The sequence below is a fragment of the Heterocephalus glaber genome, unplaced genomic scaffold (assembly GCF_053883595.1).
Source record: "Heterocephalus glaber isolate CG9 unplaced genomic scaffold, H.glaber_assembly_v1.0 deba00001481, whole genome shotgun sequence".
NCBI classification, from domain to species: domain Eukaryota; kingdom Metazoa; phylum Chordata; class Mammalia; order Rodentia; family Bathyergidae; genus Heterocephalus; species Heterocephalus glaber.
In genome coordinates, this window is record NW_028258317.1 from 18,636,729 (window position 1) to 18,650,937 (window position 14,209).

At 38.9% G+C, this 14,209-nt stretch overlaps 1 protein-coding gene across 3 annotated transcripts in view; it reads right to left on the reverse strand.

Moving 5' to 3' along the window:
• Positions 1-14,209, reverse strand: part of Ube2r2 (ubiquitin conjugating enzyme E2 R2) — a 98,548-nt gene that overhangs the window by 5,919 nt on the left and 78,420 nt on the right. For 2 of the 3 annotated variants that reach the window (XM_013069780.3, XM_004838406.4), the window contains one exon: positions 668-802. The exons of the other annotated variant lie outside the window; for it this stretch is intronic. In XM_013069780.3, the coding sequence (XP_012925234.1) occupies positions 668-802 (135 nt within the window). The remainder of the gene's footprint in view (positions 1-667; positions 803-14,209) is intronic. 3 annotated transcript variants of the gene reach the window in all.

Here is a 14,209-nt window from a genome sequence, read left to right on the forward strand (position 1 = left end):
TGGGTACTATTAGGAAAACCTTAGGGATGTGATTAAGAAATTAAAAGGCTGAGCCTGATACCTTCTATTTTTTACTTTTACACTGATGGAGAAGCTAGACTGAAAAAGTTAACTAATAAATGGCCATACAAGGAATGGCAGAGCCAATAGATTTCCAAGTCTTCGGGTTCTTATTCTTGGCCTCAGTTATACCATCTTTTAGTGTTGTTAATAATGAGGACATCCAAAAGATATAACTTGCTACTACAGCCAAAAACTGCCAATAAACTACAGTGCTCCATTAATTCAAAATTTTAAAAACAAAAATCATACCTTTCATATACCTAGAATGTCTGGCATACTTTGGGTAGATATGTTTGTTATATTTAATGGACATGCTAAGTCCAGAATAGGGTGCTCAAAATGGCTAGGAAGGGGAATCTGCAAATTTGACTAGCTAAGAACCTGGAAGTTCTGGTTTCTAGGAAAGTAGATCCTTTTCTAATAGGAAGTCTTCTCTCAATAGCCAGCCTCATTAGGTTTAGGCAGAAGTCTCGTCCCACACTATAAACCTAATTAAGAGGAGTTATCCTGAGTGGACAGGATATTTAAGTTTGATTTAAATCCTTGGTTCCACAACACATTTGGGCTTGTATGAAGTAATAAAATACAAAACAAAGTACTTTACCTAATGATTTCAGCATATTCTTTGTCTTTTCCTTTGCTATCCCTCCATTTCCTGAACATAACTGAAGCATCCACATTGGCTGGGGAGAAGGTGTTAGGCTCATTAAGCAGTGAGATTACACTTAACAGGATAGTCCTAAAAACACAGGAAAAAAGGGTCAGCTAAGAACAGCCATATTCACAATACTAAAAAGTATTTTTATGCTTCTTAAGAAAGTACAATTAAAAAAAACCCTACAATCAGATTTTAAGTTTTCTTTCTCTTATTATTGAACTTAGGCCTAGGAAAATTGATCTTCATAAAATTTTGTTTTCAGTACTCGGGTAGGCTAGGAAACAAACTTCTAACTAGGGAATGAAGCAGAGGAAATATCTGAATCTAGCACTGAAGATCATGAATGTTGTAGGACATAAAGTGAACTCTATCGAAGTCACTGCCTCAACTGGGTACCTAAATAATTAAGTGGAGTAGGAAAAAGGAAAGCCTAAACATTTGGCTTTGAGACAAGTTTTTCATGGGGATGGTAAAACACATTATTCTATATATCCAATTTTTATTGTGGCCACTTAGAAGGTCTGAAAACGGTATCACATACATGTCTTCATACAGATAAGGAAAGGGGAATGAAGGAAAAGCAAAGCCTTGACACGGAAGAACTAGCCTCTGGATAAAAGAAACCATGATTCAAAAATTTTACCAAATACTTACTGTATAACAGAGGCACCAAGTGAGATGTTAAATGTACAATGGAGAGCAATTTAGATACCAACCCTAATCTCCAGGCTTATAAATCTGGTATATACATGTACTTTTAATCCAAAAATAAAAATCTGACACTTTAGTCAATCACAGAACATAAAGTTTTGTTGGTTAAAACCCAAGGAGGCACAACTGACTCCAAAATGTTTCCAATCAAGTTTTTTCCCCCCTAAATGCTTTGTACATGTATGTGAGGGGAAAAAATTATATTTCTCTACTTTTTTGTTGTTGTTGTTGATGTGAGGCTATAGACTGTGTTGCAAAACCACCTTTTGCTCCTGGGCCCAACCAAAATATAAAGGGAATGAACCAATTAATTAGAGGTTTGATTTGAAGAAACTTTCCCTGAAAAGGTATAGTTTCTGTTATGTGATTATTCAGAATCCATTTATCTTATACACACCCACACACAGTTCTTCTATGAATTTAAGAATAAACTCTTGGACCTTTCCCCAGAGCTTTCTTGACTTCTTCAGTAATTACATTAACATTATCACTGTCAACAATGGAAAATGAACTGACAACTTAATAAATAAAATATGGGTAGAAAACAACATTTTTTTTTCAAAAGAAAACATACATAAAATCTGTTAGAAAAACAAAATAAGGACAAAATATGGTACACAAGTGGTGGGAAAGACACATACACACAGAGACTAGCAAATAGCAAACCAGCAAGTTGTAATGTTCTAAAGATCTCAGACATGTTTAAAACAAATCAAATAATGCTTAAAAATGAATTTGAGTAGGGCTGGAGATGTAGCTTAATGGAAGATAGCTTGCCTAGTATGTGTAGGGCCCTATGTTCAATCTACAGCACTGAAGAGAAAAACAAGTATTTAAATGAGACAGGATGATATATAACCCAAATGTTAATAATAATGTATTTTGCCCCTTTTCAACCCACAGATGACAGTGAGATGGGTCTACCTTTGTCTTTGCTGCTAGCTACTATGTCACTACAAGTGCAAATTTAGCAAGGAAGAAAAATGGCCATATCCCTGGCTCAAGGGTCTGCCTAGAAATCAAGAAAAGCTTTTTTTTAGAGGGATTGATTCTTTATTTCAAAAAGACATATTAATATTCAATTCAGTATTCAAACAGTTACACTATTGGTTTCTCTTTCTCCCAACTGCCCCCAATAAGACCACACCAAAGGGAATACTTAAGTTAATTAACTGCAGAGTATACACATACCTAACAGACCTCAAAGAAATATCACCAAAAGTGGGGATTGGGTAGGGGAAGAGACTTTCCATACACTAGCCGCCCACTGACTGTAAAGAGTCCTCAAAGCCAGATGTGGAGCGGTGAGGGTGTCCTAACCTCAAAGAAAAAAAGTTTCAAAATACAAAATTTAAAATTTTATACATAAGCTAGTCAGGATTTTTACAGCATTGACACCAAACAAAATGGGACAGCACTTTTAGATGTAGTTTCAGAGACAGAAAAAGGGCAGTGCTTATTTATAAGGCTAAACTGGCACCCAAAATATAATTTTCTTTCAGAGAGGCATGCATGATCCATTCTGAGTGGCTGGAAAGGGGTAGTGACGGCACACATGCTTTATCTCAGGTTTTACCATCTAAGCTTGGTCAGTTCAGAATTTTGCAGGTGTTCAAAAGACTGGTACACACACACACCCCAGTATCTACATACATCCCTCCAGGCAGCATATGACACAGAGCTCATTCTTAAACATTTAAGTTTCCTGTACTCTCATACATTTAGACTTTGGGTTTTACTGGCCTACCACAATTTAGTGAAGTGTGGAGAAGTGAAGCCCAGTTCCCCGGTACCTAAAGTGAATCCCACATACCCTTGCAAACAACTGCAGTGAAACTGGATCCTACCTTGACCTTTGTATTATTCTGAGTCCTTTTAATTTTTCTTTTCCACTATTTCAAAGGGTAGACCCATAACACGGGAAGATGGCCCTGTTAAAGTCCTCATTACCTGTTTCAGCATGGATGAGGGATTTAAAGGACATCAAGATAAAGATGCAATTTATGACTGGGAAAACAGGGCAGCTAATGGCAAAATATAGTAGCTTAATTGGTTCACAAACTTTAGTTTTTCTTTATGCTGCTAAAATAAACAGTTGCTGCTGTGCAGTGCTGTACCTGCTACTGACTGATATATCTGAGAAAGAATGGGGGCCTCAGATTAAAATGGACATAAGTACAAAATTGGAACATTTTAGTTTTAAAAGTAATAAATACACTGTATCACTAGCACATAAATAAAGTTAGGTCAGTGGGACTCAATGTGGAAAAATGAAAGGAACAAATAAAATAACCCTGACCCAGAGTGCAGTCTGAAAAAATGCTAGAACAACAGAGCTACAGGTGTGTTTGGCCTGGCCTTGCCTACCCTGCGACCTTATGTTTGGGGCACTACCTGGCTCTCCGCCCTTTCAGTAGGTTGCAGAAAAGACTACACAAAAAATTCTACCCTACTCCTAAGAAAGACCTTTCTATATCAAACAGTGGCTGCTGGACTGAGTTCATCAATCTGGTCCCACCAAGACCACTTTCATATCCCAGTCTACATCAGGAATAACAAATAGTTCTGGAAATGATACCTCAGGGAAAGCAGGTGTGAGCTGTATGGCAAGGTCTGAGAGATCCCCTCGAAAGGATCTCATTTGGTTATGAACAAAGTATGGATTAAAAGTATGCTTTGTTTCTTCTACAATAAAAAGGCACTGTGTTGTGAACTACTAATGAGACATGTGGCACCACCAGGGTCTCCTATGCTCCCCAAGTCCTCTCCTGCTGATAAATGCATACTCCTTAAAACCTCCCAATTCCAAAGAAACTCTCACCACTTCCCTTTCCCCTCCTCAGTAAGTGTGTGGATCTCTTTCTTCAGAAAGTATGCAGTTTCCCCTAAACGACAGCAAACTATTGAATTTTTATAGCGAACACATTAGCTAGATGATGTTCTGGATCTCTACTATTCTGGCATCTTTTTCTTGCTACTTTCCTTCTCGGCTCTATTCACCAGATCTGGTGATACAGACTGACGTAACTTTTTTAGGGGCAGTGCTGGCACTCAAAATGAGGGCCTTAAGCATGGTAGACAAGCACTCTACCACTGAGCTATATGCATCCCCAGCCTGACTTAGCCTCCTAAAGGTAACTAAATCCCTTATTCTTCTCTAAGCTACAAAAGCCTTTCACATGCAAGTTTATGACCACTGACATGCTCAGTGAAAGACTTTAGTAAAGGTGGTCATGGACAAGGAAGGAGTCCAAACACGTGTGAATATGGAATCACTTTCAGATAACACAATAGGATTATTATCCAGAATCCTTAGACAAGCTGCTAACCCTTGAGAGTTTAAAAGCAAAAGCGTACAGGCAAAAATGTTGCTCGACTGCATTTTTTTTTTTCTTCTGGTACCAGGGATCAAATTCAGGACCTTACACTTTTTTTTTGGTACCAGGGATCGAACTCAGGTCCTTGTGCTTGCGTAGCAGGCAACGAAACCACTGAGCTAAATCCCTAGCCCGGACCTTGCACTTTTGAGGCAGGCGGCAGAACCACTGAGCTAAATCCCCGGCCCTGCAATTTTTCTTTTAGGGAAACAGTACTGGGGCTCAAACCTAAGGCTTTATGTGTGCTAGACAAGCATTCTACCACCAAGCTACAACCTGAGGTGTATCACGTATCTTGCCTCTTATAAGACATGTCAATGCCATAAGTAATATGTAAGAAAATAATCTGCTACCTTAAGTACCCCCATCTCACAAGTAACAGAAACAAAAGCCATCCACACCTACTTATTAGGTCATACTTTTCTGACTTCCACCTCAAGAGTACTAAGTACTACCAAGTATTCCAGGCAAATGAAATGAGGTTCCAAAAAGCATTCTTGCCAGGCATGGTGGTGGACACCTGTAATCCCAGCACTTGGGAGGCTGAAGCAGGAGGATCATTTCGAGTTCGAGGCTAGCCTGAACTATAGAACCTGTCTCAAATTTAAGAAACAAAAAAAAGCATCTCTGGGGCTAGGGATTTGGCTCAGTGGTGCTGCTGCCTGCCTTGCAAGCACAAGGTCCTGAGTTCGATCCCTGGTACCAAAAAATAAAAAAGCATCTCTGAACACTCTATGGACTCTAGAAACTCACAAACACCAGGAAGATCAACACATTGAAGGAAAAGTCTATGATTTACATACACCTAAGACAAAAGATCAAAGAAGGTAAATAATTCCCAGTAAACATACCTTATAGAGCTGTGTGTGAAGACCTGAAAAGTGACTCAAAGATAACCAGTTGTGGTTGTGAAGATGCTAAACCAAAAAGTATAAAAGCAGGGAAGAGATCCCTGTGGTAGTCTGGGGATTGTCTGTAAATCAGGCCTCAAGGGGCTTGCAGGCCCAGGAGAAAAAAATGATGCTGGTACCCAAGATACCAAAGGCAGTTTCAGATAGGGCAATTAATATGAAAAGAATGTTGAAGAACTAAGTTAAATGAGAAGTAGGCTTATCTTAAAAGGAAAAAAAAGTCCCCAACATTTTAAGCTAAGATAACACAAATGGTACAGTCTGTACAATCTTGAATTCCTATGAATAGTGGTAATACATTATTCAGCAAAGAATGCAATGGGACAAGCTTAGTTTCAGATTTTGTATTTATGGAAAGGAGAGATTTGTTTCTCAAAGAAAGGAGGTATAAGCATTTGATTCAAATTTAACCTCCATAAAGAATTACCAGTGCTGAGCCAGGGATTTAGCTCAGTGGTTGCTCTCACTGCCTGCCTCACAAGCCTAAGGTCCCAAGTTCGATCCCCAGTACCAAAAAAAAAGAAAGAAAGAAAAGAAAAAGAATTACCAGTGCTTTAGCACTACCACTTCCTCTACCCTAGGGTTACAACTAGTCCTGAAAAATAAGCACCAGAATTATACCTGATCTGATACTTTCTGGGTCCAATTTTCAACGAATCTTCTGAAACACTTTTCACAAACCTTTAATTATGTTCCAAACCCCCCAGTAGATGAACTAGGTAGTTCTAAACCCTGTGTGTGTGTATACACAAACATATACACTGTTTTTAAGTATACATACATACCTATGACAAAATTTAACTTATAAATGAGGTACAACAGATTAACAACAGCTAACAATAAAATAGAGAACTTATCACGGTACATTATAAATGTGTTCTCTTAAAGTTTCTTAAATGTATTTTTACCTTATTGCCAGCATCACTACTCTTATATTTTGTAGCCATGTAAAGTAAGGGTCACTGGAACTTATATAAGCACTACAATTCCATAACATACTTGAGATAGCTACCAAATGACTTAATAGGTGATTAGCACAACCTGGATACACTGAATAAAGGATGATTTCACTTACAGGTAAAGGAGTAGAATAGGCAATTCCAGCATGTTATTCTGAATGGTGTGCAATTTAAAACTTAGGAATTATTTCTTTCTGGAATTTTCCATTTAATATTTTCAGAATTCAGTTGAGCGCGGATAACAAAGTGCAAAAAGCAAAACCTTGGATTGATGCCGGGGATTTAGCTCAGTGGTGCTGCCACTTGCTTCCCAAGTGCAAGGTCCTGAATTTGATTCCCGGTACAAAAAAGAAGTAAAAAAAACCTGGATTGAGAGTGGGAGAGTGTGACTGCTGTATACTGTTAAAATATATATGCTAACTTTACTTCTGAAAACACAGTAGCCTCTTAAGCTTTTTTTCCTCAAGTTTTTCTTTCCTTTTATTAGTAGTTCATATCTTTAGGGAATCAAGTATTCATTTAAAGTCAAATACTTGGGCCAGGGATTTAGCTCAGTGATTCTGCTGCCTGCCTCACAAGTGCAAGGTCCCAAGTTTGATTCCCAGTACCAAGAAAGACAGAAAGAAAGACAGACAGACAGTCAAATGCTAAAGCTTGTGTTATTGGGGGGTTTAGATGTATACAGTGTTATTTTGGTATATTATTTACAATTAAGCAGGTTCTTCAATAAACTTAAAGTGGAATAAATAAAACTCAAAATTTTTAATACTTATTTAAATACAACCATTAAGGCTGGGCATGGTGGCACATGCCTATAATCCCAGCACTCAGGAGGCTGAGGCAGGAGGATCACTGTGAGTTCAAGGCTATCCTGGGCTCCATAGTTCAAGGCCAGTCTGAACTACAAAGCGAGACCCCCATCTCAAAAAAAAAAATCATTAAAGTCTATTAAAATAGTTCATATATAATGAACTACGTAGGGTTCCCTTTTCCCTGAAGAAAAAAAAAAAGGTGTGATTTTAAATTACGGAATACCTAAAATAAAATGTTCAAAATAAGTATCTTAGCTGTTTTCATATATTTAGCACCCAAGCTAAATTCTACACTACTTAAAGTGAACTGATTGTAATGTAGGCATCTAGCAACTACTTTCTGTGTAGCCAAATGAAATAAATTTGAGAAAGAAATACATTTTATTTGGTACTATATAGCAAATGACTGTTTTGTACTTTATGACAAGAACAAAAATCCACAAACTAGGGGTTTGTGGGTACTAGGGGTTGACTTGAAAATACTGACTAGTCAACTAGGTAAAAGGCACCATTCTAGTGGATTATTCATTAAATTTTTAAAAATAACCTACTGAGGTATTACTCTTGTATTTTTAGAAAAGAGAATCACAGTAATACTGTCTTTCTAATGATTACAGTACTAGTTACTAATAAAACCCAATGTCTTAAGTTTTTAAAAATCCATAACACTCTGACATATTGCAGTTATAAATCAAGCCCTTTACTTCAGCAGAAAACTATTCATACTTCTAAGTTCCCCTCATTAAGAAAAACAATTAGGGAGCGCAAGGACCCGAGTTCCATCCCTGGTAGCAAAAAAAAAGAAAAAAGAAAAAAAATTAGGGGCCAGGGATTTAGCTCAGTGGCACCAAGCCTGCCTCACAAGTCTAAGATCTGGAATTTGATCCTTGGTACCAAAACAGTGACTTGGGAAGATGAGGAGGTACAAGAATCACTCCAAGCAATGCTTGTGTAGCCACATGACCTTTTTAAAAAAAGAGATATATAATTTTAATATTTAATTTAAAATAAAACCAAGGCTGAATTGCATTGGGAGATAATGTCTGATTTGCAGAATATAGGACTTTTTACCAAAAAAAAATCATAAAATTAAAAGTCATTGGTGAGAGCAGCCTTTTCCACCAGCCTCTTCACAGAACCTGCTTTGGAAATAAGAGAGGTGAATCACTCCCCTCACTTCCTCCCCACCAGTGCTTGGCTCTCCCCAAAACCTAGGAGTACATTCTCCATTGCCTCTTCCCATCTCTACCAAAATGAGCTCCTCACCCCAGGTGAAGCCTGAATAGGGCACAGCTCCTGAGGGCACAGCTCCTTTAACCTCAATCTCCATCTAAATACATTGCCACCAGAAAGATCCCAAGACTGTACCAAAAATAAATAAGGGCTGGGGATATAGCCCCATGGTAGAGCATGGTCAATCCCTAGTACCGCAAAAATAAATTATAAACAAAAGCCATAAAAATATATCATCTCAGAGTTCTAGTGGGTAGGATATAGAAACATGGTATTGGCAGGCTCATGCTCCCTTTGAAACCTATACAAAGGGAAAGAAGAAAGGGGAGTTCCTTGTTTCTCCTAGTTTCCAGTGTTTGTCAACAATCGGTGACATACGCTGGCTTGTAGAAACATCACTCCAAGCTATGCTTGTATTGCCAAATGACCTTTTCCTCTCTGTGTGCCTCTTTTCTTCTTAATGAATCCCAGTCATACTGGATCAACAGCCCACCATACTACCATACAGCTTCATTTTTACTAAAAAAGTTATCGCAACTATCTTATTTCTAGGTAAGATCACACTGTAAAGCTTAAGGACCTCAGCATTTGTGTGGGGGAAATAAATCAACCAATAACAGTGGAAGAAGGCAGAAAGGATGTAGAGAAAAATCAATTCCACAAATATGGGATACCTATGTGAAGCAGAAGAAATGGAAAATAGGGTACCAAAACTTCTACACCAACAATCAGCATGAAAAGTAAGGCCTATAATATCCTCAAGGAAAGATGTTTTGATTCTTTTTTTTTCCTGTGGTACCGGGGATCAAACTCAGGACCTTGCGCTTGCAAGGCAGGCCTCAGTGCCACTGAGCTAAATCCCTGGCTGTTTTGATTCTTAAATGTGAGCTGTGCACATTAACTTCCTTCTAAGGAGTTCAGAATGAGAAGTGGGTGAAACAGTAACTTTATACTGGAGAAAACCTAAAAACAATTACCTCAGCAAGGTGACAGATGTTAATGTCAACATGTTAAATCATATTGACGGTAAATATTCCATATATGAAGTGATGAAAATGGCACTTTACTTCAATAGTCTCCCCCCTCCCCAAAACCTAAAACTCCAGTCTAAACTAAGACCCTCCAGGTGAAGGTCATTCTACAAAAATACCTAATCAGTAACCCTCAAAACTACTGAGGTTATCAAAAACAAGGCCAGGGCCGGGGATTTAGCTCAGTGGCTTTGCTGCCTGCTGCGCAAGCTCAAGGACCCGAGTTCGATCTCTGGTACCAAAAAAAACCCCAAAACAAGGCCAGCCTCAAAAAGGGGGTCAGAGGGGGGTGGGGATTTAGGCCAGTGGCACGACACCCACCTCCCAAGTGCAAAGTCCTGAGTTCAATCCCAGCACTGGGGATGGGGGTGGGTGGGGGGGACACGGACAACAACAAAAAAAACAAGGCCAGCCTAAGAAATTGTCACAATTAAGCAGGACTAAGAATTGGGTGTGATAGCACATACCTGTAATTTCAGCACTTTGGGAGGCTAAGGCAAGAGGAACAAAATTCAAGTCCAGTCTGGGCAATTGAGCAACTTAGTGAGACTGTTTTAAAATTAAAACTAGCCAGGCATGGTGGTGGCTCATGCCTGTAATCCCAGCACTCCGGAGGCGGAGGCAGAGGCAGCAGGATTGCCGTGAGTTCGAGACCAACCTGAGCTACATAACGAGTTCAGGGCCAGCCTGAACTACAAAGTGAGAGAGACCCTGTCTCAAAATAAAATAAAATAAAATAAAATAATTAAAAATAAAAAAAAGACTGAGAACATAGCTCGGTCCAAAGGCCCTGAGAATTCAATCTCAGTACTGCAAAAGAGGTGGGAGAAAAGAGTTGGCTCAGGAAATATACCTTAAATAAAATGAAATAACATGCCAAAGCTTTTGTACATAGAGGGGGAGGGGGTGTATGGGGAGAGGGGGGAATGAGATAAAGTAAAATTAAAAACAAAAACCAAAAAACACATGCATCTGATGCAGGAGCAGAAATATTACAAGGAAATGTGCCAGGAGTGGTGGTGCAAGCCCATAATCCCAGAACTCAGGAGGCTGAGGCAGGAGGGTCCCCATGAGTTTGAGGCCAGCCTGGGCTACACAGTGAAACCCTGCCTCAAAAAAAAAAAAAAAAAGAAAGTGAAAAACCAAGGAAATGGAAAGAGTATGCACTTTAGTAAATAATAATGTATCAATATTGGTTCCTTAATTGCAACAAGTGAATACTAATGATTAAATGTTAATAATAAAGCAGCCAGGAATGGCAGTGCAGGCCTGTAATCCCAGCACTGTGGGAAACTAAGGCAGAAGAATGTAAATTTAAGCTCAGCCTTGGCAACTTATCAAGACTGTCTGAAAAATAGAGAAAGATCTGCAGATGCAGTTCAGAATGAAAAAAATGGGTTCAATCCTCAGGATCATAAAAAACTTAAAAACTAGAGGAAAACTGAGTACTGGGAACGCTGTATATTTTCTAAATAATTTCTGAAATTATTCTTAAAATGTGAAACTATTTAAAATAAACAAGATTAACGACACTGATAAGAAGACCACAATGAGACACTTCTTCCTACCCAGCAAGGACAACTGTAATAAAAAACACAGGCTGTAACAGTAAGTGTTGAAGAAGATGTGGCGCACTGGTGGTATAGTGGTGAACACAGCTGCCTTCCAAAGAAGGTGTGGAGCCAAGCTTAGTGTCGCATGTGTGTTATCCTAGTACTTGGGAGGTTGAAGCAGGAGGATCACTGTGAGTTGGAGGCCAACCTGGACTACATAGTGAGTTCAAGGCCAGACTGAACTACATACGAGACCCTGTATCAAAAAACCAGCCAAACAAACAAAGAGCAGGGAGAGGTGCGGAGGCACTGGAATTCTCACACACTTTACAGGTAGAAATTAAAGTGGTACAGTTACTTTGGAAAACAGTATGAAAGTTCCTCAAAAAGTTACCATGTTTCACCCACCAATTCCACTCCAAGGTATATATGACTACTCAAAAACACATACACACTCTTTATAGAACCATCATTCATAAGTCAAAAAGTGGTAACAACCCAAATGTCCATCAACTAGATACACAAAATGTGATATAATCATATACTGTGTATATATACATACAAAGTGATATGATTATACAATGGAATAACAGCTATAAAAAGGAATGAAATAATAACATATATCACAACATGAGTGAACCTTGAAAAGAATGGTACCAAGTGAAAGAAGCCTGTCAAAAAATACTACACATTATGTTTTCACTCATATGAAATGTACAGAATAGGTAAATCCATAGACAGAAAACAGACTGGTGATTTCTAGGGCTGGGAAGTTTGGGGATAATGAGTGACTGCAAATGGGTACAGGGTTTTTTTGAGGGTGATAAAAATGTTCTAATGTTGATTGTGTTAATGGTTGTACAATTATTGAGCATATAAAAAAACCTATGAATTACAGATTTTTTTTTGAATTGTAGATTTTATTTTTTGGTGTTTGTTCATTTTTTTGGTACCGGGGATCAAACTTGGGACCTCGTGTTTTCGAGGTAGGCGCCAGACCCACTGAGCTAAATCCCAGGCCCTGAATTGTAGATTTTAAATGGGTAACTTGTATAACATGCAAATTTTAACTCAATAAAGCTTTTAAGGGAACCCATTTGGGACCCCTCTTGTCTCCCAGGAGCTATTCTTATTCCTAATTCTCATTCTCCATTCGCTTTTTCTTTTTGGTACCGGGGATCGAACTCAGGTCCTTGTGCTTTTGAGGCAGGCAGAGGAATCACTGAGCTAAATCCCCACCCCCTCATTCTCCATTCTTATTCCCCAATAAATGTTCTTACTCTTAACCTCTGTTGTTCCTTAGACAAACGCGGCATATCTGACATCTAGCATGATGGGAGTAACATCTATTCCCCCTATGTCACCTTTTCTGTCTCTCTCACAAAGAAGCTGTCTTTCAATAAATCCTTCCTAAATACGGTATTTATACACAATTTATATATTTATACACAATAAAGTACTACTCTGCTCTAACGCAGGATAAATTTGAGAAATTTGTAGAAAAATGGAGGCACCCTGAAACCATACTATTAAGTGAAATACTATAAATCAGACACAAGCTTAAATATCACATGGTTTCTCTTATACGAGAAACCCAAAGTATAAAAAAATTTAAAGAGCAAGTTAAAGATAGATAATAGGAAACAGAGAACTAGATTTTTTTGCAAATGGAAAAGGTACCAAGAGATAGATGGAGATGAGAGGAAGGGAAGAGGAAGTAAAAGGAATTAAGATGTGTTTGTTACGTACAGGCACCGATTCCCCATGATGAATGTAAACATTATGTACTGCGAACATGTACTAATAAAAAATGAAAAAAAAAAAATTCTTCCTACTCTTAACCTCCGTTGTTCCTAGAATTCATTTGAGTTTAGAGAACTCAAACTTGGCATTTCGGATGTCTGGCAGGCATTGAAACCAGCATGCTACAGGGATACCCGCATACCCATGATTACTACAGCACAATGCACAGTAGCCAAGACATGGAGCCAGCTGAGGTGCCCATGGACAGTTTTAGCAGATACAAAACACTGCAGCCCTCAGCAGACATGCCACTCCTTAGGTGAAGGCTGAAGACCAGGTCTTGTCCTGCCGTCTCCACCTAGATACAGGTGTGCCATGTCCTCACACACAGAATGCAGAAGGGATGTTATATAAAGGAGAGAAGACCACAAAGCACAGCATGTCTTCCCAGTGCCAAGTCACCTGACAATACCCACACATCTGCCCTGACGGCTGCATGGACCACAACCACAAATATTTGCTCCAACCCCTGTATGTGCCAGACCCCTTCCTGATCCCCTATAAAAATCTCTGCCTGTTCTTTGTTCACCACTGACCAGTTGCTCGCCCTCAGTTGACCTGCACCCAGGTGAATAAAGTCTGCACCTTGTTGCCTCCAAAAAAAAAAAAAAGCTTTTAAAAAGTACTGACAACAGAACACTACATGGTTTTTTGTTTTGTTTTGTTTTGTTACCGGGGATCAAACTCAGGTCCTTGTGCTTGCGCAGCAGGCGGCAAAACCACTGAGCTAAATCCCTGGCCCACTACATGGTTTTTTGGCAAATAATTCATACATGATAGAAAAAACGTAGTTTCAAATCAGGTGTGGTGGCGCATGCCTATCATCCTGGCACTCAGGAGGCTAAGGCAGGAAGGATCGCCACAAGTTTAAATTCAGCCTGGGTTATATGACTCTGTCTCAAAGAACTGAAACAAAACAAAACAAAAAACCCTCTTAAAATACATTAGGGGGCCGGGGATTTAATCTAGTGGTGCCGCCAACTGCCTCGCAAGTGCAAGGTCCTCAGTTTGATCCCCAGTACCAAAAAAACCAAAAAAACCCAAAACCTTAAATTATTCTATTATTATATATAAATAAGATTTTAGTCCTTCAGTCAT